Source organism: Telmatherina bonti (genome assembly GCF_933228915.1).
Source record: "Telmatherina bonti genome assembly, chromosome: 13".
Lineage (NCBI taxonomy): Eukaryota > Metazoa > Chordata > Actinopteri > Atheriniformes > Telmatherinidae > Telmatherina > Telmatherina bonti.
Genome location: NC_136611.1, coordinates 38,496,205 through 38,520,772, shown reverse-complemented (window position 1 = coordinate 38,520,772; position 24,568 = coordinate 38,496,205). Strand labels below are relative to the sequence as shown.

The 24,568-nt window shown below is 47.2% G+C and overlaps 1 protein-coding gene across 1 annotated transcript in view; it reads left to right on the top strand.

The window, feature by feature from the left end:
• The window catches only part of LOC306764582 (whirlin-like), a gene marked incomplete at its 3' end in the record, with an annotated part of 443,341 nt that extends 429,526 nt beyond the window's left edge, over window positions 1–13,815 (top strand). Inside the window, exons 7-14 of the mRNA XM_079251756.1 lie at window positions 32–170; window positions 2,925–3,015; window positions 4,676–4,759; window positions 4,823–4,982; window positions 5,071–5,716; window positions 6,150–6,325; window positions 9,058–9,186; window positions 13,639–13,815. Of these exons, the coding sequence (XP_079107882.1) occupies window positions 32–170; window positions 2,925–3,015; window positions 4,676–4,759; window positions 4,823–4,982; window positions 5,071–5,716; window positions 6,150–6,325; window positions 9,058–9,186; window positions 13,639–13,815 (1,602 nt within the window). The remainder of the gene's footprint in view (window positions 1–31; window positions 171–2,924; window positions 3,016–4,675; window positions 4,760–4,822; window positions 4,983–5,070; window positions 5,717–6,149; window positions 6,326–9,057; window positions 9,187–13,638) is intronic.
• Window positions 13,816–24,568: the final 10,753 nt, after the last annotated feature.

Genomic DNA, 24,568 nt, shown 5'->3' with positions numbered 1-24,568 from the left:
CCCTGCCTTTTCTCTTCTTGTTCCCCCACAGCTGTCAATGTTGACGGAGGTGAGGAGTCTGGTGGCTCCCCATGATCTGCAGGTGTTTGACAGACTAGTGTTGAACCATGAGAGGGGGGCCCATCAAGCCTTCCAGGGAGGTCTGGGATTGCTGCATCCACCGAGTCACTGTAATGCTGCAGCTGCACTGATCCATTCTACAGGCCATACAGTCCCAGTTCCGGTACAAAACCTTCACATCTACTGTCACTCTCTCTGTGACATCAGCTTGTCATTCATCTCCAGAAATGACCAGAAGGGTTTTCAGTTTATTTAGAGTTTGATAATCAAGACAATCCCAAAGTCTTCATTTTATCCAAACTAATGTTTTTTCTCTGGAACAGTTTTTAATTTGTGGATCAGGAAGTTCGAGTGTTACAGAACAGTGACAAAACTGTACCAATATTCACAGGAATTCCAGGTAAATGCCTGCAAGGGGCTGTGGCTGACAAAGCAGAAGATCGTGTTACCTCTCATGGAAGATCAGAAAAAGCCATATGATGTGCTCACAATGTGTTTCATCGCTTTCTGTGTTACAAAAGAAATGTCATTTATGAGAAGGTATGCGTTAATAGCCAGAACCAGAAGCATTCACTACGACAGAACACTGTTGACCGTGGAGCTGGTGGTGACACTGGAGCGGGGTGACCCGAGCTTGCTGGAAGACAGAGGGAAAGACAGCGGATTCCAGAGAGGAGATGATAATATGGGTCACTGCAGATTGATTGGAGGTAAAATGCTCTGCAGGATGTCGGTAGGGACCGGATCCAGAGGACAGCTAGTGGCTTTAGAGTTGACTAGAAGTTTAGAGACTTGGTCCTCATTCAGAGGGCAGAAAGAGCAAAGTGAGGCACCACTAGCTGGATGTGGTGGACTGAGCTGGTCAGGCTCAGAGAAGTGATTCCTGATGGTAGCAACCTTTTCAGTAAAACAGGAAGCCAACATGTCTGCAGTCAGCGTGGCGGGAGGCTGAGCAGCTGCTGGAGAAAGAAGACAGTTAAAGGCCATGAACAGCTGCCGTGTGTTGGGAGCATTGTGGATCTGCTTCTGATAGAAGTCTATGTTGGCAGCCGTCAGGCTGGATGTGAAGACTGAGAGGTTCTGCTGGGACTCTGACAAGTCAGGGACTTCTTTTCTTTCTGCTGGCCTGAGACCTGCTCTGTGACGTCTCAGTGAGCCATGGACTGGGAGGGTTTAGTTTTGCTGCTTTAGACAGCAGAGGACAGAGTTTGTCCAGAGAGGAGGCCAGAGAGGAGCAGAGTGTTTCTGGAGCCTCATTAACAGACAGGAAGGAGGAGTCTGGGTGGGAAGGGACGCTAGAGGAAACCTGCTCACACAGCTGTGTAGAAATTAAATGAAATAAAAAATAAAAATTTTCAGGAGGAAGAAGAATAAACAAAGCAGTGTTTCCATCCTGGGAGAGGAGGTGGAGGTGGTGGAGGAATACAAGTATCTTGGAGTTCAGCTGAACAACAAACTGGACTGGAAATGCAACACTGACTACATCTACAAGAAAGGTCAGAGCAGACTGTACTTCTTAAGGAAGCTGAGATGGTTTAACGTCTGCACCAAGATGTTGCATATCTTCTAGAAGTCTGTTGTGGAGAGTGCAGTCAGCTTTGCAGCATCTGCTGGGGTAGTAGCATCAGAACCAGAGACTTGAAGAGAATCAACAAACTGATCCAGAAAGCTGCTTCTGTGCTTGGAGTAACTCTGGAGCCGCTGGAGCTGATTGTCCAAAGAAGAATGCTGCACAAGCTGATGAAGATGATGGAGGATTCTTCACACCCTCTCCACAACACAGTGATGAAACAACAAAGTGTGTTCAGTGAGAGGCTTCTTCAGGTCCGATGTAAGACTGAAAGATACAGAAGATCATTCCTGCCAGCAGCCAGCAGCCTCCGGAACAAGACCTCCTCTAGTTATTATTATTATATACTACAATATTGGATTTCCCTTTGAGGATTAATGAAGTATTTTTATTTCATTTCATTTGCTGCCATCAGACGCTGCAATCTAGAATGGAATAGGGGTGACACATCTCAGCTTTCTGTGCTAGGAAACCAGGTTTGGAGCCTCTTGAGTGTCATGAGGAAAGAGGGCTGAGAATGTGACCAGGAGGTGGCCTGAGACGTGCAGTTGGGCGACTGGTAGATCAGCTGTGAACCAGCTTCTGATCAGGACCAGATCTATAGTGCTGCCAGCTTTGTGTGTTGGAGGAGTCTGGACCAGTCTGAGACTGAAAGAGGTGATGAGGTCCAGAATGTCATTTCCTGTTTTGCTGATGCAAATGTCTCCATGACGACTAGCGGTGTGAGCAGGTTGCCATGGGACGGAGAGGTAAGGTTCCATGTTTTAGGAACCGGGATGCCTGTTCCACGTCCTCGTCCAGCAGAGGGAGGTGTCTGGGTGAAATCTGCATTGCAAGAGAGGACAGCAGGAGTAGCTGTGTTTTCTGGATGGATACAAAGACTGATGCATTGCTGACACTTCAGTCCACTCTGCTAGATTGCAAGCATGATGTAAAGCAGAGTGGACTCATTCTGCCACAGGAAGTCTCACTGAACTGTGAGAAACCAACTCACTGTTGGTTTCAAATGAAATGGAAACTGAATCCAATTCAAACATCAATAACAAGAAAGTGAGAAATGGCCCCAAAACTCAGCCATGGGCAAACCAAGATATGAGGAGAGATAAAAAGTCCACATCCAGGACAACTAGAGACACCCTCACCAACTCCACTAAGAAAGGAATGGATCCGATCCTGACTGGGGACTCCATAACGCAGCATGTGAGAATGGCAAAGACAGAAAATAGAACTTTTTCTGATACATCAGTCGTGGAACTGTCAGAGATCTTAGTGACCGTTCTGTCTTCACACCCAGTTGGCATGAAGATCATCGTCCACATGGGGTCTCATGATATTCTGAGGAGGAGAACTGGCTCTGAGATCCTGAAGAAAGACTTTTCTCTGCTGTTGGAGGGAATATGTCCCTCTGGAGACGCCATGTTGTCATTTCAGATCCCGATCCTACAGCGGGGAAAGGATCGGGAGTTTTCAGCAGACTTCTGGGTCTGAACACATGGCTATCACTGCATGTATGGTCCGTGGGATAAAGTTCATCGATAACTTTAACATCTTTTGGAACTGTAAGGAACGTTTCAGACCTGACGAAGTGCATCCAGATCTATCTGGATCCAGATTACTTGGTGCTCGTCTGCATCATGCTGTTGGAACGACAAACCCAAACATGAACACAGAGATAAGAGCCAAGGACATAGAAGAGAGGCAAACAACACCCAGCTCTCCTCCCTCCTCAGATCCACTTCTCCACATCACCCAAGGTCTCCAGAAGATGTCTCTGTCCCAGTCCAGACCCCAACGACCCCCATCTGTCCCCGTCCTCCTCTTAGATCATCTGTCCTAGCATGGACGATGTGCAGGATGTTCACAAAACAGTAGCAGAGTTTAAAACAAAGATAGCGTGCCATGATGCGTTCAGGGTCCCTGCTGTAGTAGACCTACTACTGACAGCTGTTCTCAGAACAAGCAGGGACCCAGTAGGGATGGAAAGCCGTTAACTTGTAAGATTAATTTTTCCAGTCTGTTGACTGTATCATGTAGAAGTCTGCATACAACAGAGACAGCAGCAGCGTTTGGCTGTTAGGCTGCGAACAGGTGGACCAACCAACAGGTGGACATGAACCCTTTAGCTAAAGACCAGAAATATGTTTCTCTGGGCTTCTCTGTTTGTTTTGGACCAGAATAAACAGAATACATGTTTTTATTCGGTTGAGATGTTAAAAAGAAGTTAATATAACAACAGTGAAATGTGAAACAGTCATAAGAGCAGTTAAAGCAACTGGCAGAGATGCCCAGCAGCTTGATTCCACTGTAACAACAGGTAGAGCAGACCTTACAGGGTTCATCTGGCTCCACATGGAGATGCTTTTAAATCCAGGTTAAAATCTTTTCTTTTCTCTTGCCTGAATTATGCATGGTAACTTTTAACTCATCTACTTTTCATGAAGCTAATCTAATTTATCATTTTATCGTGATCCCTGCTTTTTGAGCAGTCTTCTCTTCACAACACCCTCGAGCTTCTCATGCTTTATGGAAAGCACTTTGACCTGTTGAGGGCATGAAATGTATGTATAAATAACCTGCCTTGTGTCCTCAGCTTGCCGAGGACGTGGCGTCTGAAGCCGGTTAGCTGCTAACAGCTGCTCAGAGATGGAAACAGTTCACAGTTTTGGCACACGTGGTGAGCCCAACGAGACCAGGAATATGTCGGCCGAAGGCAACAAACAAGGAATGAATGAAGTGCTGCATGAAGCTTTCTCGGCTGGTTCCGTCATTCTTCTGAGACTTGGACTGTTGAGTCTTTGTCTTGTTTCCACGTTAGTTTTGTGGGGGGGGGGGGTCCTTGTGGTTTCAGGCCAGATGACTGCCGCTTTCTTCTTCATGGACTACTTGATTACTTTTGATCATTTCAGCTTCTTTCCCCTTCCATGGTTTTCTTCATCTTAGGTCTTTAGCAAAGAGAAAGTAATGAGAGAAAAAGTGTGTTGAAAGTTCGTCCACCTGGCCTCAGCAGTCAGCAGGTTGACGTAAAACATCCGCTTTGTTCCACAGAACCTCTCAGTTTTCCAGACGGACTGCTCTGCTGGTGGCTGGGGGGACAGAGACCAGACCGGGAACTTTCAAAACCTTTCCCTGGTAGGTGTCACTCACCGACAGGTGGGTGGGACTTGGTTAAACGGATCTGTCATGTTCCTGCAGCGGAGGTGATCCTCTCCTGCTCTGCCCTGGGGCGGCAAGCCTGTACAGGTGCACTATGCGCATCAGTGTAGTCCTGGAGGACCGGTGTCAACAGCTGGAATTTCAGTCAGCTGTGTTGGAGCAGGGAGACAACATAAACCTGCGGGACACCGGCCCTCCAGTCTGAGTCGTGGTGAACCAGGAGAACGTTGTAAAACTTGCCCCCCCCCTTTTGGCATCATTTTTAAAAATTGTCTTTCCACCTACAGAACGAGATGAAGGCTTCTCAGGAAGACCCCCCCTTCAGAGGGACTCCTCTTCAGATCCAGACCAGATCCGGCTGGAAGCCTTCGGCCCGGCTGCTGCAGCCCGATTCCAGCGTGCTCCTAAACACCGCCCCCCAGCTGCTTCAGGACCACCTCAACAAGTCGCAGAAGCCCCTCTCCACCACCCAGAAGCCCCCCTCAGTCTCTACTCACCACTGTGTTGGTGCCAGACACCATACCCCCCTCCACCACAGCTTCCAGAGCTCCCCCCAACTCTCTGACTACAACCATTTCACCCAGTACAGCCACCACCACGCCCCCCCCTACCACCCGTCTGGCCCGGGACACCACACCTGTCCCGGCTACGTGTCCACCAAACCAGAGGCTTCAGTCAAGCTCTCTTCCAGATCCAGCTCCTATGAGAGGTCCTCCGTTTTCTCCGCGTCTTCCTCCAAGGCAGCGTCTCCGATGGCGTCGCCTCGTCCATCGCCCCACCCCTCCCCATGCCCCTCCCCTTGCCTCTCTGTCTTCACACCTGCTCCTCCATCCTGCAGTCCAGACCGGCCCTGTTCGCCTGCCCTCAGCCAGCAAGTCCCCGTAAGAGACGTGAAGCGTCTCTCTGCAGATTCCCAGCATTCCCAGCAGAGAGGTACGCCAGCTCCCGACACTGCTCATGTTTCCCAGCAGACGCTGCATTTCTGGAAGAAAACCAGCATGAATCTGGAAACAGAACCAGTTTACAGATGGATTGGTGATGTTTTAAACTGGAACCAGTTCAGTGGGAGATTTGTCTCACAAGCCAGTCATCACTGCCAGAGGCGGTGGAGAAAACTCTGGGACAGTCCTGATCCTACTGGTAAACTGGTTTTGTGCCAGTTTCACAAACTTCCATCAGACTTTCTGCATGTGGAGAAAACTTCTGTCTGGGGACAAAAGTCTGACCTGGTGGGGGGGGCACGTATAAGCCGAAGTGGCTTAGATGTAACTTATCTGATGATGATGATGCTGAAGACCAGACGGTCCAGCCAGTGGAGACCTGAAGGTACGTTTAGATGTGTGTGAACATGTTTATGTCCCTCCAGGGGCCACCTTGTCCCAGCTGTCAGACAGCGGCCAGACTCTGAGCGAGGACAGTGGGGTGGACATAGCAGAGGCAGGAGGTCAGAGTAAGGATGGCAGTCCTCGACCCAGCAAGAACCAGCAGGGCCACTCAGAACCGGCCGGAGTCCATGTGCCTCCAACAGGAGTCCTGAGACAAGTAAGACATTCGCCCGTTTATCTGAGCCTGAAGGAAAAGTCGTCCTCTCCGTTCTTCTTCTTTAGCTGCTTTCTCTGTGAAAAACACGGGGCTGAGCTGACTGCCGCTACGAGCCAAAGACCATGAGCGCCGGCTGGAAATGCTGCGGAGCCGGTTGGAAGTGCTGCGGAGCCGGTTGGAAGTGCTGCGGAGCCGGTTGGAAATGCTGCGGAGCCCGTTGGAAGTGCTGCGGAGCCCGTTGGAAGTGCTGCGGAGCCGGTTGGAAGTGCTGCGGAGCCGGCTGGAAATGCTGCGGAGCCGGTTGGAAATGCTGCGGAGCCGGCTGGAAATGCTGCGGAGCCGGTTGGAAATGCTGCGGAGCTGGTTGGAAGTGCTGCGGAGCCGGCTGGAAGTGCTGCAGAGCCGGCTGGAAATGCTGCGGAGCCGGTTGGAAATGCTGCGGAGCCGGTTGGAAGTGCTGCGGAGCCGGCTGGAAGTGCTGCAGAGCCGGCTGGAAATGCTGCGGAGCCGGTTGGAAATGCTTACGTAGCCGGTTGGAAGTGCTGCGGAGACAGCTGGAAAGGCTGCGGAGCCGGTTGGAAATGCTGCGGAGCCCGTTGGAAGTGCTGCGGAGCCCGTTGGAAGTGCTGCGGAGCCGGTTGGAAGTGCTGCGGAGCCGGCTGGAAAGGCTGCGGAGCCGGTTGGAAATGCTGCGGAGACGGCTGGAAAGGCTGCGGAGCCGGTTGGAAATGCTGCGGAGACGGCTGGAAAGGCTGCGGAGCCGGTTGGAAATGCTGCGGAGCCGGTTGGAAATGCTGCGGAGACGGCTGGAAAGGCTGCGGAGCCGGTTGGAAATGCTGCGGAGCCGGTTGGCAGAGAATTTGACCACGTTCCTGTTGCTCAGGCTGTTCTAGAAGTCGGGCACACGGCCGTTCCCACACGGAACCACAACAGGGGTTCAGAGAAGCAGCTGTCTGCAACACCCTGGAGACCGGAGACGATGATCCTGCTAAACTTTCCGGTATTTTCCGCTAGTCCCAGAGGAGAACTCATTTCGTCCTGGATAGAGAGTCCTTACATCGCTGCAGCAGGAGAAGCAGTAATCCAGTTCTTTCATGAGGAAACAGGACAGAAAAACATCAGGAAAAGGAAATAAAGTGATTAAAGAAACCTCCAGAGTATTTCATCTGAAATATAATACAATTTTTACAATAAATATATAAGAAAACAGATAAATATGATCAATATTTCAGTCCCGTGCCTTTTTCAGAGCATTCATTCATTCATTTTCTAAACCGCTTAATCCATTCAGGGTTGCTGGGAAGCTGGAGCCTATCCCAGCTGTCTCTGGGCGAAGGCAGGGTACACCCTGGACAGCTGGCCAGTCCATCGCAGGGACACACTTTTCAGAGTATGTTGCTGGGATATGTACAGCTGCTGGAAGTTTCCAGGAAGTTGCTCTGTGTTTGTTCCGGATTTCTGCAGGTTTTCTGGGAGTTTTACTGGATGTTTGCAGGAAGTTGACAGACGTTTATAGGGCTGCAACGGTCACTGGAGTAACCCGAGTACAAAAACTGATCAAATTATTTGCCTCGAGGCTCCGTTTAATTCATATCATGTGGAGATATATTTTAATTTCTGCATCATGACGGCGTTCTCAGACCACTGTGCTGTTCGGAGGGACGACATCACTGTTTCAGTAAACATATAAACATCTAAACATGTATAAAATGTATAAAAGCAGAAGCTGTGGCCTACGGTGTGTCTGTACAGTCTGACTGTTTCAGCCGGACTGATGACGGACATTTCCACCAGCAGCGGCGAGCGCTTTGCTTTCTGTCTGAAGATCCTCCTTGCTTTGGTCTCTACTGGCAGAGAATGAAGAAGAGGGGAGGAAAAGACCGAAAAGTGGCAGTGTGGGACCATTTCACACTGAAAAGGACAGAAAACGTAGAGCTGGCGTACCACCCCCCCACTTCACCGCTCCAGGAGGAGATCCAGCTTTCTGATTTATACCAGCAGCAGCAGCAGCTGGTAAAATGTTCAGAGTTCTAACCTGTGATATCAGTCAGCAGTGACGAGGCATGGCGAGGTGTCGGCTGCTAACGCACGCTAACCGTCTGGTAATCCGTCCCTCATCTGTCTCTCCTGCACACACGCAGAGTCAAAGCGCATGTTTTAGGCAGCCTCTGTTCCTGCAGCAAACTTTTATTCCGGATTAAACAGACACACTTTTACCAGGCGTGTCGTCCACCAAGACATCGGCTAGTTCTTACTGTGGGCATGTTTACAAGTCACTCCTTCTTTCTACGGGAATTCTTCTTTTTATCTTTTATAAGGCAGGAATTCTCCACACATTGAGCACAAACACGTCGGCTGCACCAAGTCCTCCTGCATTAGGTCGTAACAACACATGCAACAGCTTCACAAGTATACATTTATAGATTTACTTTGGTTGAATTTCTAGTATTTGTTTTACAAATTATAATTATAAATGATAAAAAAAATGTAAATAATCGTTAGAGTACCCAATTCCAAAAGTACTGGATAGTTGCAGCTCTACATGTTTATATGACGTTTGTTAGAAGTTTTCAAGTCCTATTCTAAAGGACTAGGTTAGCTGGTCCTTTGCGGGACAAGTTTTTGGAGTTTGGTAGAGTTTTCAATTCATTTCCAGATTGTATGTAGGCTGTAATTATGAAATTATAAAACTTAGATGTGTTCTCACTTCGCTGCTTCTCTCCTTCCAGCAGACCAGCTCTCCTGTCCCTGCACACACGGCTGTCCTGGTACGAGTGGGAAAAAACGCCAAAACCCTGGGCATCGCCATTGAGGGGGGCGCTAACACACGCCAGCCTTTACCCCGCATTGTCACCATTCAGGTAATGACAGCATTAAACGCTTGATATCATAGATATAATGCTCCCCTTGATATTCTGGATTTTAATTTTATTTTTCTATTTATTTTGCATAATTGTTTGTATTACAAAGTTTGTGCTGCTGGACTGGACCAGAGAGGACAGAAGAGGGACAGAAAGAGAATCGAAAAGAAGAGAAAACAGAAAACACCTCGTAGAGAGAAAAAGAGGGAGAGAAAGAAAAAAAGATTGAAAAAGAGAACAACTTACATACATTTTCGTGTATATAAGCACACATACACACCCACTCAATTATACAGACCTCCATACACCTATACACACTGGAGTCATGTTCCCCCTGCGGGAGGATGAAGCCATCAACTATCAGGAAAACCAAGAGCTCACAAGTTAGATCAGACATACAGGAAGAAAACCAGCCATTGTTAGTAAATGAACCTGCAGGCGACTCAGTGACTGTGTCACATGCAGAACATACAGAGTGGAACGTGTTCAGAGAAGAGAGATCATGCCAATGTGGCCCCGCCCACACAATGTGGCCCCGCCCATACAATGTGGCCCCGCCCACACAATGTGACCCCACCCATACAGTGTGGCCCCGCCCACACGCAGGCAGGAGGAAGGCCAGGAGAACCCCGAGACTTGAGCAGCTGGTGGCCGTCCCCAAGCACAGATCCCAACACCCCCCCCCCGCTCCAGAGCCAGCCATGCATCCAGGAGGTGGCAGAGGGGGGGTCCCAGCAGAGCCCCCCAAGATCAGGGGGAACAGGCCCCAGCAGGCCCAGACCTGCAAAGCCCGGCTCTGCCAGGCACCGGCCACCCAGGGCAGACAGAGTGCGGGCCCCAGGACTCCAAGAGCCCGAAGGCAACCCCCCCACCCCCGCAGGCAGAAGGTACAGCCCACGTCAATGGAGAGCCAGGACACCCAGACCGCCACCGAATGGCAGCCAGGCCGCGCCCCCCGAGCACCAAGGCCCTTTCACCCCTCCAACACACTCATACACACTCATACACACTCACACACACACACACACACACACACACTATCTATCCTGTTGTTTACAGACACCCCATCTCGCACTCCCCCGCCCCTTTGACCCCCACCCCATTCATACACACACCCCATAACATCCCGCCTCACACGTTCTCCTCGACACACCCTCATACTCATCACGCACCCCCTACTCAGTCCCCATCCACACACAGTTCTGCTTTACACTCAACCCCCCCCGGTTCCCCTTATACACTATCTCCCTATACATGCCCATACTCCGACCCCATCCCTCGCTGCACCTCTATACACCCACACACACCCCATCACATACTCCACTCTACACACATACACACCCCTTAACCCCCCTTCCATCCGGCCTCATATTCCTTATACACACTACATCATACACACATCCATCTCACTGTGTCCCCCCTAACATGCCCCTTCCCATACCCCAGCCATCCTCATCCACGTCCAATACCCCACCCACCTCCCTGAATTATTTCTCCCTTATTTCTCCCCTCCCCCCCCACCCACAAACACACACAACTTCACCCGTTCGCTGACAGTCACCCTCCTCTCTCCTTCCCAACATGCCCCGAGTGCGACGCCCCATGGGGACAGAGGGCAGGCAGGCCCCGACAAAGGCCCCCATGGCCACCGACCACCACCCCCCAGTGCCCCCCCATCCCCCACAGATGCAGCCGACCAGCACCCCCTCAGGGCCAGCAGCGCCCTCTCCCAGCCAAGCCAGCCGGGGGCCCAGGTCTATCGGACAGCAACCCCTCCCCCCCCGGCCCGAACCCCTCCAGCAAGGCCCCGGAAATGGGGGCATGATAGAACCCCGATGCCCCTGCCTCCCTTCCCGCCAATGAATGATTGTGAAGTGTCTGTTAATTACAATTAAAACTGAGGGGGGTAACCGCACCATGTTGGGAGAGGAACCACCTAAGCAGCCCCACCCACCGTACACTACATGTCCCGCCCCCCAAAACTTGACCATGAGTCGTCAGTGTTTTGTGTTGTGGTGACCAAATGTGAATAAAACTGAGAGGTGAACAGATACTGGGTGCAGTGATTAAGACCACCTTGATGGCCTTTCTCACCACCCAGTGCACCATGCCTACCGCCCAACGCCCTGCCTGTGTGTGGTGGAGAGCGGGGAAGGGGAAGGGACCGGGGATTTTTGTCAGGAGGAAAGTGAGTTTTTCCTCCAGAAGGTGAGCCGCCAGAGGCACTCGGCAGGCCCCCCCATCTCCGGGGCCCGGAAGGACCAGGACAAACCGGGGACAGCCGCCCTAACAACCACAGCCCCCAGCAACCCAAACCAGGGAGCCGCCACCGGTTCCAGAAGGCACCAACCAACCACACGCAAAGGGGGCGGGAAGGCAGGGAAGGGGAAGGGGAGGCGGACGGAGACCCCAGACCAAAGTCTAACCCCCCCCCCAATCCGCAGGGACGTCACTACCCGAGGACATGCCGCAGTCCCTCCTCGCCCACACACCAACACACACACACTCACAGGCACAGACATCCACATCCCCCAGATGTCCACATCCCACCCACCCACACCCGCCTCACTCAAAAATACCCCCAAGCCTGGATCCCTGCCCCTCTCCTCCCTCCACTGCATCTCCCCTGAGACATCCCTCCGCGACGCCCTCACCCATCCCATCCCCCCTGACCACTTCCCCTCCACCTGCTGATATACACCCACCACCACAAGCACTCCCTCCCACATACACCCCCATCCCCCACATGTCCACACACTCCCCGATACCCCACATGCACCAACTCACTCCTCCACACACCCAGACCTCCACATACACACGTGCTGAGACCACCCACTCCCTTGGTCCCAGGGCCACAACCAAGCACCAGGGCACGGCCCCCCCACCACAACAGCAGCAAGTCCAGGCCAGCCCTCCCGGTGCAGGGCGATCCTCCCCCCACGGGAGACAGGGGACAGCCCCGGGCACCGGAGCCGGGGACCCCCACCCAGCCCACCCCGCAGCGGCACGGCAACCCGCCACAGAGCCAAGGCCCGACAATCCCCCCCTGCCAGTGACCTCACCCCACCGCGAGGCAACTCCAACCGCTGACCCACCCAAGACCCCCCCAGGACAGGAGACACAGCCACCCCAGCAGCAAGGCAGCCAAGATCCCCACCCAGGAGGCTACCACAGACCCACAGACATCAGATATCCCCCCCCCCCATCTCCCAACCTCGGAGTGCAACAAGGTCCCCCCCCCCCCCCCCCCCCCCCCCCCACACACTAAGTGATGAAGCTGATTACAGGGGACCAGAGAAAACAAAATTAATCCAGTTGATCTTTTGAGGAGGCAGACATCGTCTCATTACTGATGTGGTCTGAAAGGAGCTTTCTAGAGCGAATTATGCTTAAATTCTTTTTTGTCTTCCAGTTCATGAGAATAGTTTTCTTTACGATACACAAGGCAGTCAGGACGTTACCTGCAGTGTTCATTTCCATGTTAATATAACCCAAGTGACCAAGCATGCAGAGAGAGGCAGAAGCTGGGATTTTAAAGTTAAGTTGCTGTCTGCAAAAAGGTTTTCATCACTGTTGTTGATGTGAGGGATTGTCGACTCAACTCAAAGCTCTACCTGCATACCCGGATGTCTGAACTGAACCATAAGAGTCCATGATGTGGTACCTGCATCCACATCATGGTGTCCATTTCTTCTCCAGCTGCTCTGCATCCCAGAACAGCTCATAACTCAGTCCGAGCTGACCTGTTACCAGACCATTCCAGGCAGGCAGGGCAACGTGTCTCGCTCATCACAACATGCTACAATGTGCCTCAAATGGAACAAAGAGTTGAGTTCTTTGGCTCCGTTCAGACTGTAGACTGAAATGATACAAATCTTAGAGCCGTGTGTGACCGTGCCATTTGCCATGTGCTGTTTGTGGACACCATGTGGACGACCAGCAGATGAATGATAAAACGTCATCTCCTCTGAGCTTCCGTAGAATCCGAGGCAAACCAAGATTATACCCTGGTCCAATGTTCCCTTAGTTCTTCCTGATTGCTGGCAGGGAAGTATTCCATCTGTTTGCAGGATTTACATTCACAGGAAGGACATGCTGCCAGGAGCGAGACAAGAGGATCTTCTTCCTGCCATCAGTCATCTTCAAAAGAAACCTTTTCATCAGTCAATAAAAACTTTGTTTTCTTCAGGTTCTTCTGATCCACCTTTGATCCAGCATTTCATTTATGTTTAAAGCTGGTTTGCTGTCCGGTAAGCAACCTTCTGCATGCAGCTGTACCCAGACACACAGGCCGTCGTATTCCTGCCGAAAGCTGCAGCATGTTCTTCTCCTCCTTCTGGGCTTGATCACCAGACCACCATGATATTTCAGAATAATGAAAACATGTAAATTAGGACAATAATAATCTGTGGAAGAGATCTGTTCATCTGACTCCTCCTTCCCCCCTAACAGAGAGGAGGTTCGGCTCACATCTGTGGCCAGCTGAAGGTGGGCCAGGTCATCCTGGAAGTGGATGGTGTTTCTCTGAGAGGTCGGGAGCACAAAGATGCAGCTCGGGTCATCGCCGAGGCCTTTAAGACCAAAGACAAGGACCACATGGACTTCCTGGTTGTTGAGTCAGGACTGTAGGAAAAGGCTTCATTTCGATCTGCTGCCTTGGAGAGTCGCTTCAGTGCCTCCTCCTTGTCCTGCAGTCATTTTTCCCCTCTTTTCAGGTGACCATCAGCAGAAGGTTTTTTCTGGTTGCTCTCTACAGAGATTTACACTATTTCAGTTTAGAGAAGGGTATTATGTTAAAGCTTCATGAATTATAAGTGATATGTTAGCAGGAGGCAGTTTGTCGATCTTTTATCTAATGCTCATGTTGACAGGACTGCTGGTCACTCCTCTGCCAGTAGAGGATCAGATGAGTCTGAAACAGTTCATGGACACTTTTTTCACAATATCTGCACAAATATGATGCAGACATAATCTCACAACTAATTTATCTTCATTTCAAAGACAAACTGACCAACTTAGAGCCAACAGATCAAGAACAGGACCTCCAGCTGGAAGACAAGGCCAGCTGGGACTGGCTGAAAACCACCTGAATCCAAAACAAACATTTTTAATTGAATTTTATTTAACCAGGAAATGAAGGTGAGGCCGATTTTTTCTTGTTTTCATGTGCGTCACATAAAACAATAAAAACATTATAACAGGATCCACATGATGCTTTTAAAAGTACATAGAAAACAAACTTTAAAAATATACAAAAGAATTTAAATATGGACAGAAAACTCTATTCTGAGTAAAGATCAAATGCAAAAAGTCAAAGTTACTCAGCCTGAGATTAAAAATCTTTTCTGAAACGTGTAGCAGCTTCTGTCAGCAGTGATGAACACAACAAGCTGCCTGCAAGGATGATGAACATGTATAATACATACATATACACTCACACACACACACATATATATATATATATATATATATATATATATATATATATATATATATATATATATGTGTGTGTGTGTATATAGTCCTCTCATTCTCCACCACCTTGGGGGGAGTTTCCCACTGGGACTTAGGGGTCTCCAGTCCATATTCTGCACAGATGTTCCTGTACACTATGTCAGCTACTTGGTTATGGTGCTCCATGTATTCTTTGCCTGCCAGTATCTTGTACCCTGCTGTGAGGTGCTGGATTGTTTCAGGGGCTCCTTTGCATAGTCTGCACCCGGGATCCTGCCTGGTATGGTAGATCTGGGATCCTGCCTGGTCTGGTAGATCTGCTCCATTTCCAATCTTATGTGGAAACTAATGGTCGATTTGGCATCTAGACAGAGACACATCTGTTTGGCTAAAAAACTAGCTGCCACATCAAGCTACCCACCAGAAGCTGAAGCAAAGTTATGCTTGTAGATATAATCTGGTTTCCATTGAGATTAATTCCCTTCTTAGCAGAAGTTATTACAGAGACATAAAATAGCTAAAATGTGTATTATTAATATGCCTTAAATAAAGATTATTCTAGTGGAATCTATGAATTTGATGCCTTTTAATCACATCTGGTAGCCTGGCACGCCAGACTGGAGTGCTCTATATATTTAGTACAGAGCGCCTAAGTCTGGAGTCCCTCCCCCTCACCAGGTTCGCATCGGTCTCCATGGTAATGATGGTGCATGGTTCTCTTCATCCAGTCTTGATGAGGCAGATCTGTGGTTCAGAAGGGGGTGACAGGGGTCTCTTGATGAACTACAACCTTTTGTTCATGCACTCTGACTCTTCATCAGAGATCCAGGTTTATCTTTGAAGTTCCAGCTCAACCAAGAAGCCATACTGACGGTGTTGGATGTTGGCTTGTCCAACTCCTCATTACAAAGGACAGGTTAACAAACTGTAAGCTGTGTTAAAGCTCCCGCAGTAAATCATGTGTCTTTGTTTGCTGTTTCTAAAGAACTTCAACCTGCTAGCATGTTTGAGGCGGCTGCAGAGCTTTCTTCCTGTTTGCTGAGGTTCTTTAGTGTTGAGGTAACTGGCTGATTCCTACGTCACATCTCTGGTTTTACCTCCAACCATCTGCTATCCTGGATGGCCATTATGAGATTAAAACATCCTCTAGTGAGAGAAGGAGTTCTTTCTAGTTCCACGGAGGAGTTCGCGTCATGAGGAGCGTTGATGCTTGTTGGTTTCAGATATACCCTTTGTGATTGGATAGTTATGAGGTCACCTGTACAGGTTCTGAAGCCTCCAGTGGTGGCGGTGGTGAGATCTGCGACATTGTTGAGTGTTTTATTGGTTTAGAGGAGTTCAGCTCTACATCTTGCAAAGATGATCTATGTGGTGTCATCATCCGGATGTCTTTAAAATAACTCCAAGTTACATCTCCACATCTACTCTGAAATTTGAAATTGAAAATCTAGATTTGAATTTCAGAGCTTTATGTATTCTGATCTAATTATCATAGTAATCTGATTACACTCAGTTATAAGATTATGATGACTCTGACCTCAATGGGATCTTCATCAAAAAGTTACCAGGATGTCCTGGCAGATGAGGATTAACCCTAACCCTAGCTCAGGCTAACAGAGAGGGACTCAAGGGATCTGCAAACCTCTGCTGAACCACCACTTCCTGCTTCGCTTACCTGATGAGGAGGAAGTTGTGTCATCAGAACAAGACCAACCTGAGCATTTCCAGCTGTGGTCCATGAGAATTGAAAAGAAAGCACCTCAGCATCTGCAGGCTGTTTTTCTCCAATGTTTCAGGGCTTTTAGTTTCGTCTGGTGGTACAAAGGCGTGTGCATGTTTCTTGGTGTGGTTTCCAGCCGTTTGCCTTGATTGTCCTCAGCTACATCTCAGCAGCCTGTTCCTTCTTATATGTCCCTCATGGAACCAGTTTATTTATGGTGCATTCCCATCAGGATAGTCCGCTAGATTCAGTCCGGTTGGGGACCTGGTCCGACTGGGGACTTGGTCCAATTAGGGACCCGGTCTGATTGGGGACCCGGTCTGATTGGGGACTCGGTCCGGTTGGGGACTCGGTCTGGTTGGGGTCTGGGTCCAGTTTTAGGGGGATGTCTCCATGCGGACTGAGACCGTGTTCACGCTGCACTTTGGTGAAACCAGTCAAACCATTAGAATAATATCTCCCCATTCCCACCAGAGGTGGCGCTGCACTAGTATTTAGCAGAAGAGAGGACCAGACCGGCGTGAAGAAGAAAACTCTGTTTCCTCCACCTGCCAGTTAAACATGGAGACCAAACTATGGCTGTTTTGGGGTTTTTATTGTGTCTTATGCAAGTATCCTGCAGAAATCCACTGCAACAATGGACGCAGTATGAACACCAGACGAGGCAGAGGACCCTTAACGCCATCGCTATGGATTTACCCACAATGCAACGCTACGCCACATGCAGGAAGGGACTTGGTTTTTGTAGTCCACTTCCTGTATTTGGACCGCTTGAAACGGACCGAGACCTGCGTTTGTAGGCGGACCGAGTCGCTTCTGTGGTCCGAATTAGAATTTGTTTGGTGCGTTCACATTTCTCCGAACAAAGTGACTTTCCCAGCAAACGGACTCGGATTCGGATCAGAAAGGCAGATGTGGTATGGCCTTCTTCATTTTTCTCCCACTGAGACTCCAGCAGCTCTTCTGGTTTTCTGTTTTCATTTCCTGGTCTAATGGTGTCTCCAGTTCTAACTGAACTGAGGTAGAAGCACTCTGAATTCATTCATTTGATTCATAAACCACCTTCTGATGAGAAAATGGAAAATGGACTCTTCCTTTGCCTGTGATCCTTGCAAACTGGCATCTGAGTTATTATTAAAATTATTATTATCATTATTTTTTATTCATTTATTCACTTTACATGTAGAGGAGAGTGAGTTAACTGCGACAGATCATTGATGTCCTCCTGTTCCCAGACATCACCCAGGTTTGTAAAGACAAACACAGGTTTGTGGAGTAGAAAATAGAATTAATGTTTATTCAGGTTTAACCTGAAGATGTCTTTAGCGGATCCCTGGAAGCTGCAAAGTTATAAACCTCTGCTGTGTAGAGAGCAGATCATTTTGTTTTATATCAGATTTACATTTGGTTCAGTCAAAGGCTTTGTTCATATCGCCTGACATGGAATTATTATCCGTTATTTTCACCTCTGTTAAAAAAAATCTTTTCAAAAAATGCAGTAAAGCCAAGTTATTACAAATGAGCAATACAGGCTTCTGAAGTTATATTTAAGGTTATTTATGATGGTTTTATTTTGTGAATGCAGTTAAATAAATGCAGTGAACATCTCATTTAAATATGTATACACTATTTGCATTTATATACACATTCTACTGTCATTTAGCAGACACTTACATCCAAAGTGACTTACATATGCACTAATACAACAACAGGCAAATCTGGGGGAAACTTTGGGTTCAGAGTCATGCCCTAGGACACTTTGGCACATTGTCATGGGAAGCCTGGAATTGAACTCCCATCTTCCCAGTTACAGACAACTGCTCTTCCTCCTGAGCTACAACTGCCCGTATATAGATATACATATATATACATGTCAAGTTCTTTTCTTTGCCTTGTTATTTTTTCCAAATTGGAAAGGGAGATTAGACCTTTTAACCTAGAACTTAGACCTTTTAACTGAATTTGACTCAAATGACCAGGCAGAGACCACTTCTTTTCTTTCCATCTTTCTTCCTCTTTTCCAATTATTGAAGTTTTAGAAAGTAGGATGTTGGATACTTCTTTGCCTTGTCTGTGATGAGGTGAAAAACCTTCAACATACAAAGAAAACCCAATAACTTGCGGTTTACATTCAGATGATATCAAATATTACTCCAACACATTTTTTAGCTTACTACATGTATATAAATATCAGTTTAATTGAACGATGCTTATGTAAAAAAAAAAAAACAAAAAAAAAAACTCTATTGCAACCCCACAGTAAAAAACTAACTTACTAACTAACTAGTTAGTTAATTAATGACCAATCTACAGATTAAAAGCACAAAACCAATATTTACAACACACCCCATTTCAAGTTTTAAGTCCAGATGGGAAGAATGCGGCACACAACGAGCTGTCATTTCCATCACAGCGTTTCACCCCTGCAGTCCATAAAAGCTGGCAGATCAGTGATCATTCTGACATGATTAAACATCCTCCTACCATCATCCTAACATCCATAGTATGAATGAAATGAAATGAAAAATACTTTTTTTTTTTTATCCCCAAAGGGAAATTCAATATTATAGTATATAATAATAACTAGAGGAGGTCTTGTTCCAAATGCTGATGGCTGCTGGCAGGAATGATCTTCTGTATCTTTCAGTCTTACATCGGACCTGAAGAAGCCTCTCACTGAACACACTTTGTTGTTTCATCACTGTGTTGTGGAGAGGGTGTGAAGAATCCTCCATCATCTTCATCAGCTTGTGCAGCATTCTTCTTTGGACAATCAGCTCCAGCGGCTCCAGAGTTACTCCAAGCACAGAAGCAGCTTTCTGGATCAGTTTGTTGATTCTCTTCAAGTCTCTGGTTCTGATGCTACTACCCCAGCAGATGCTGCAAAGCTGACTGCACTCTCCACAACAGACTTCTAGAAGATATGCAACATCTTGGTGCAGACGTTAAACCATCTCAGCTTCCTTAAGAAGTACAGTCTGCTCTGACCTTTCTTGTAGATGTAGTCAGTGTTGCATTTCCAGTCCAGTTTGTTGTCCAGCTGAACTCCAAGATACTTGTATTCCTCCACCACCTCCACCTCCTCTCCCAGGATGGAAACAGTGTTTTGTTTATTCTTCTTCCTCCTGAAGTCAACAATCATCTCTTTTGTTTTGCTGCTATTTAATATGAGATGATTGTCACCGCACCATTTAACAAACTGACTGACCAGTTCTCTGTACTCTGCTTCTTGTCCATCCCTGATACACCCCACAACTGCAGAGTCATCAGAGTATTTCTGCAGATGACAGGACTCAGAGTTGTACTGGAAGTCTGAGGTGTACAGAGTGAAGAGGAATGGCCAGAGTACGGTTCCTTGTGGTGCACCAGTGCTGCTGACCTCCATCTCAGACACACAACCTTTCAGTCTCACAAACTGGGGTCTGTTTGTGAGGTAGTCATAGATCCAGGTGGTTGTGGAGGTATCCACCTGGAATTTATGGAGCTTCTCACATAACAAAGCAGGCTGAATGGTATTAAAAGCACTGAGAAATGAAAGAACATGACCCTCAGAGTGCTGCCTGAATGGTCCAGATGAGAGTGTGCTCTCTGGAGCAGGTATATGATGGCATCTTCAACCCCAAGTCCATTACGATATGCAAACTGGAATGGGTCCTGAAAGGTGTTTACTTGCTTGTTGAGGTGAGCCAGTAAGAGTCTCTCCAGGACTTTCATGATGTGAGATGTCAGGGCAACTGGTCTGTAGTCACTTGGTTCAGCTGGTTGTGTTTTTTTAGGCACTGGAACAAGGCAGGAGGTTTTCCACTGCACTGGGACTCTATTTTGTCTCAGACTGGTGTTGAAAAGGTGCTGGAGAATCGGACATAGTTGTTTTGAGCAGGTCTTGAGAACTCTGGGACTGACACCATCTGGACCTGCAGCCTTGTTCTGGTGCAGTTTCTCAAGTTGCTTCATAACCTGATTGCAGGAGACAAACAAGGTGGAGGTCTCAGGATGTCCTGATGTGGAGGGAGATGAAGCTGTGTTCTGGTCCATGACTGAGCTGCAGGGTGACAGATTGGAGGCGTGACAGGAAAGCAGTGGGCTTATGGAGGGTGTGTGGTCTGTTGGGCTGGAGGTAGGGGGTGAACTGAACCTGCTGAAGAATATGTTCAGCTCATTAGCTCTGTCCAGACCTCCATCAGGCTGGTCCCCCTTTAACTTGAAGCCGGTGATCTTCTTCATTCCAGACCACACATCCCTCAGGTTATTCTGCTGGAGCTGACTTTCTAACTTCTTCCTGTAGTCCTCCTTGCACTTCTTAGTTTGGGTTTTAAGTTGTTTTTGTGTTGCCCTCAATAACTCCCTGTCTCCATCCCTGAAGGCTTTCTTTTTGATGTTCAGCAGCTTTTTCAGGTCACTGGTGATCCAGGGTTTGTTATTGGGGAAGCACCTCACTGTTCTTGTTGGGACGATGCTGTCCACACAGAAGTTTATGTAATCTGTCACACACTCAGTCATGGCGTTGATGTCGTCTCCATGAGGTTCACAGAGGACGTTCCAGTCTGTAGCCTCAAAGCCTCCTCTAAGAGCATCTTCAGCTTCAGCAGACCAGATGTTGATAGTCTTTGTGATGACTGGTTGCTGCTGAACGATGGGCTTGTAGGTGGAGGTGAGAAGAACCAGATTATGGTCAGATCTTCCTAAAGGAGGCAGGGCAGAACAACTGGATCCATTATTCATATTTGCATAAAATAAGTCCAACATCTTATTTTCTCTGGTGGAGCAGCTGACAAACTGCTGGAATGTTGGTAGAGTTGCAGAGAGGGAGACGACGTTGAAGTCTCCGGAGATCGCCATGAATGAGTTTGGATGCTGTGTTTGTAGCCGAGCAACGACGGAGCTGATGACATCACAGGCTGTGTCTGGTGCGGTACCAGGTATTATATAAACTGCTACCAGAATAACACAGGTAAACTCTCTGGGTAAATAATATGGATGGAAGCTCACAGCTAACAGTTCCATGTCCCTTGTGCATATCTTCTCCTTGACAGTAACATGTCCAGGATGACACCAACGCTGGTTAACCAGCACTGCAATTCCACCACCCTTTAGCTTTCCGCTGTGTTGTCTACTGCGGTCTGCACGGACCGTTTTAAAGCCCGGTACAGACACATTACAGTCAGGGATGTGTTCATGCAGCCATGTCTCGGTGAAGCACATAATACTGCTCTCTCTGTTTTCTTTCTGAGACCTTGTTAGCATCTCCAGCTCGTCCGTTTTGTTAGCTAGCGAACTGACGACGGTCACTAACATCAATAGTATCATCCTACCATCATCCTAACATCCATCGTATCCGGGATGACGATGAATTGTTTTTCCGCGTCTGTTTGCGCTTGCCGTGTCACTCCAACAATCAGCTGAGTATTCCCTGCTGCAGCGTGCTTGACGTTGTATATATAACCATCCCACACACACACACACACACACACACACACACACACACAAATACACACACACACACACACACACACACTCGATTACACCTTTTCTTTTCTTTTGCCTTGTTTCTTCTGTTTTTATCATTCAGATAAGGTTTGCCTTGACAGTATATATATATATATATATATATATATATATATATATATATATATATATATATATATATATATATATATATATATATATATATATATATTGATTATTCGTGTGTTGTTAGTTGAAATAATATAGCAATATTTAAATGATTCATAAATGAGTTATTGCTTTTGGAAAGGCAAACTGTTCAATTATATATATGGTGTTGAAAATATGTAATTCATAAATGATTTTTAGAAGTGAATATATATGAACTGGTATAAGAGATAATGTTGTGTGTTTCACCGTTGCGTTCCTATCAGCTGTACACCAGCTAATATCCTTCACAAGTGACTGATTCTTATTTGTATTGGACCATAAAGGAATAATCCCTTAAACACAAGACACAATAAAATGTGTGATGAAACAAAAAGACCATGTTGCATATTTGGCATGTTATAGAGCCGAAACACAAAACATTAAAACAGTTGGTGGAGAATACTCAGAGAAGGATTGTAGGAGTTGTTTCCATCATGTAAAATGGGGATGAGGTCATCGATGGAAACTCTTATTATTGTTTGAGAATCAACGAAGAGACAACTGATCCAGAAAGCTGCTTCTGTGCTTGGAGTAACTCTGGAGCCGCTGGAGCTGATTGTCCAAAGAAGAATGCTGCACAAGCTGATGAAGATGATGGAGGATTCTTCACACCCTCTCCACAACACAGTGATGAAACAACAAAGTGTGTTCAGTGAGAGGCTTCTTCAGGTCCGATGTAAGACTGAAAGATACAGAAGAGCATTCCTGCCAGCAGCCATCAGCCTCCGGAACAAGACCTCCTCTAGTTAATTATTTACTGCAATACTGAATTTTCTTTGGGGATTAATAAAGTATTTTTTATTTCATTTCATTATTACCAGTCTTAAAAGTACAGTTGATGCTGATTTCATGTAATTAGCATGAACCGTGGGCAGCGTCCAGGGTTTGTATATTAACGTACAAAAAGAAAAGCTAGATGTAGAGAAGTTGCTATGCCAGGAGAGCTACATGGATCCAAATGTGGTACAACCTCAGCTACATATTAAATGCTTAATTTCTTTTTTTCTGAATGATCCTAACATGATAACACCCTCGGTAGAAAAATTGCCTATAAATGTCTTTTTTTTTTATCAGACCTGGGTCGTCACATCTCACAGCTGGAGACATGAAGTAGTGTTCATCTTCATTTGGATCCCAATAAAACAACTTTATATTCCTCCTCATCTTCAAATCCTTAATCTGGTCCCTCCTCACCTGTCTGACCTGCTCCACATCGCTAACCCTCCCTCACCATCAGGTCCTCATCCTCCATTCATCCTACTGTTGCCTCTGCCCGCCTCACCACCATGAGGAGCAGAGCCTTTAGTTGTTCTGGAACTTTCTCCCATCTGAACTTCAGAACATCGACTCTCTGTCTATTATTATTATTATTATTATTATTATTATTATTAATAATAATGTAAATTCCCATGGAACATACACGCATTCACATGAGTGAGATCGTGTTGGGCCATTTTTACTATTCTGCCAAACTTTGCCATGCTACTCCTTCTACACTGTTCAAGTGACTTCAACACATCTTAAACCCTGCAGCTCCTTCAGCAGAAGTGTGCTATGAATTTTGTTGTTTCAAATCTTTGTAGTTTTTTAAATATTTAACATTTTGCATGAACTAATTCAGCCTTGTGATTGGATGAGAGTCCTTCAGACACACTGTGCATTGGACCTTGCAAAAATTCAGCTCTGCAATTGGTCAGTTTTTGCATAATGAGATTAAAACAGCTTCAACAAGGATTCAGAGCTCTGCACCAGTTTGCGGTGTCCGGTTCGTCAAGTTCCCGTCCCCATTGTCTTTCCTGCAAAATGTTTGGCCCGCTACTCCTCCTACACCACCAGTGATTGGACAAAACGGAAGTCAGCTCAACGACTGGTCCATTTTGTGCACCAGTACACAGGTACACATTCAAGGCATGGGTTCAAATGTAGCCTTTTACATATAAATTTGTTGTCAATTCTTGGCTGTTGCTTGTCTGATGGCATGCAGTTCTGCAGACTGCTCAGTGTGAACTGTTGGTCTCAGCTGTGCACTTCAGGGAGCAAAGGAATTAATTAGCAAATGTCTCAGTTAAATATGAAGGATTTGCTCCAACAATGCTCCCTGCAACATTTCAGCACTTTGATAAATCTTCAACACATTAAACAAAGTTTTTCACATTGAACAGTCTTTCACATCTTTACTAGACTTTAGTTGAACCTTGCACATGTTTTTGCAATCCCGCTACTTACACCCTACTGGACGTTGATAAAAAGGGAAATTGGAAAAAATTACAATCTCCCGTTCCACCACATCACCATGAGAATCTCCTGTTCCACCTCATCACCACTAGAGTATCCCATTCAAACACATCGACATGAGAATCTCCCGTTCCTCCTCATTACCATGAGAATATCCCGTTCCACCTCATCACCATGAGAATCTCCCGTTCCACCTCATCACCATGAGAATCTCCCGTTCCACCTCATCACCATGAGAATCTCCCGTTCCTCCTCATCACCATGAGAATCTCCCGTTCCACCTCATCACCATGAGAATCTCCCGTTCCACCTCATCAC